Source organism: Trichinella spiralis, assembly GCF_000181795.1.
Source record: "Trichinella spiralis strain ISS 195 chromosome Unknown Scfld6642, whole genome shotgun sequence".
Lineage (NCBI taxonomy): Eukaryota > Metazoa > Nematoda > Enoplea > Trichinellida > Trichinellidae > Trichinella > Trichinella spiralis.
The window spans coordinates 1-1,042 of NW_003533581.1; the positions used below are offsets into that span (position 1 = coordinate 1).

At 34.6% G+C, this 1,042-nt stretch overlaps 1 protein-coding gene across 1 annotated transcript; it reads right to left on the reverse strand.

Annotated features, from left to right (window-relative positions):
- Positions 1-311: 311 nt before the first annotated feature.
- On the reverse strand, positions 312-623 carry Tsp_15847 (protein FAM36A). Its single transcript, XM_003366062.1, has one exon. The coding sequence runs from the start codon at positions 621-623 to the stop codon at positions 312-314; it is 312 nt and encodes a 103-aa protein (XP_003366110.1).
- Between the last annotated feature and the right edge of the window lie 419 nt (positions 624-1,042).

A 1,042-nucleotide genomic window follows, 5' to 3' on the forward strand; every position in this document is an offset into this window, starting at 1 on the left:
AGCAAACAAACTGAGCAAATTACCTTATCCCTTCTCTTCCCTAAAAGCTAACCGTACGTAACGTAATGCTTTTTATTACCATATTCCATACGTTTGCATTGTACGAAAAATATAAATTTGCATGCGAACGACATTTCCATACTATTTTCACCTCAACTCGGTCAAATAATATGAATTTCCAATAAATCAACAACCACGAACAAGCATGATACAAAAAAAAGAGAGAATTGTATTCGACTTTGAAAAAGAAAAAAAATACAACTAAACTTAATTGATAGATGATCAAGAAAAAAAAATACCGCTTGAATTATTTATTCAGAATTAGCATGCTTTTTTGCTTGCATTGCCTGTTTCGCTTCTTCTACTGCAATTTGAATTTCGTGTTTCCCGCGTCGACAGATGGCGAACATTGTCAGACTGGTAACAAAATAGACAAAACCACCGGCACGGAATGAACGTTGCATTTGGCCTGTCCATCCGAAAATACCGAGACTGAAGAAAACGCCGGCCAATATACCGTAAAGTTGTGACCGACTGAAACAAGGAATTTCCAACGGATTCAGCATTCGCTTTTTGGCCATGTCGAAAAATGTCTCCTTTGGCTGGTCGTCCATTGTTGACATGAATAAAAGAAAAAAGCTAATAATAATAATAATAATAATAATAATAAAATACTTCGAAATGTGCTCGGGCTAGAAAAAAAAGCAAAAGCGAAGTGAATGGATTAAACAATTGGACAAAACATCCTCACAAAGGACAGAGATCGCACGTCACAATGGAACGCAATTTTCTTCAAATTCATCACCACAACGAGTGGATGGATTAGAAATTCATAAAAGACAAAAAAAAAGTTTTTTTTAAATATATTTCTTTTAATGCTTTTCATTCAACACCATTTATTTTTCACGCAGCTTCTAAACAGAACATATAGATCAAAAGTATATTATTATTTATAACATACAACACAGCCGCTGGTTCAACACACGTTTTTTCGGGCTGGTTGAACTGCAAACCTACTCCTGAAACAGGAGAATAAAAAAAA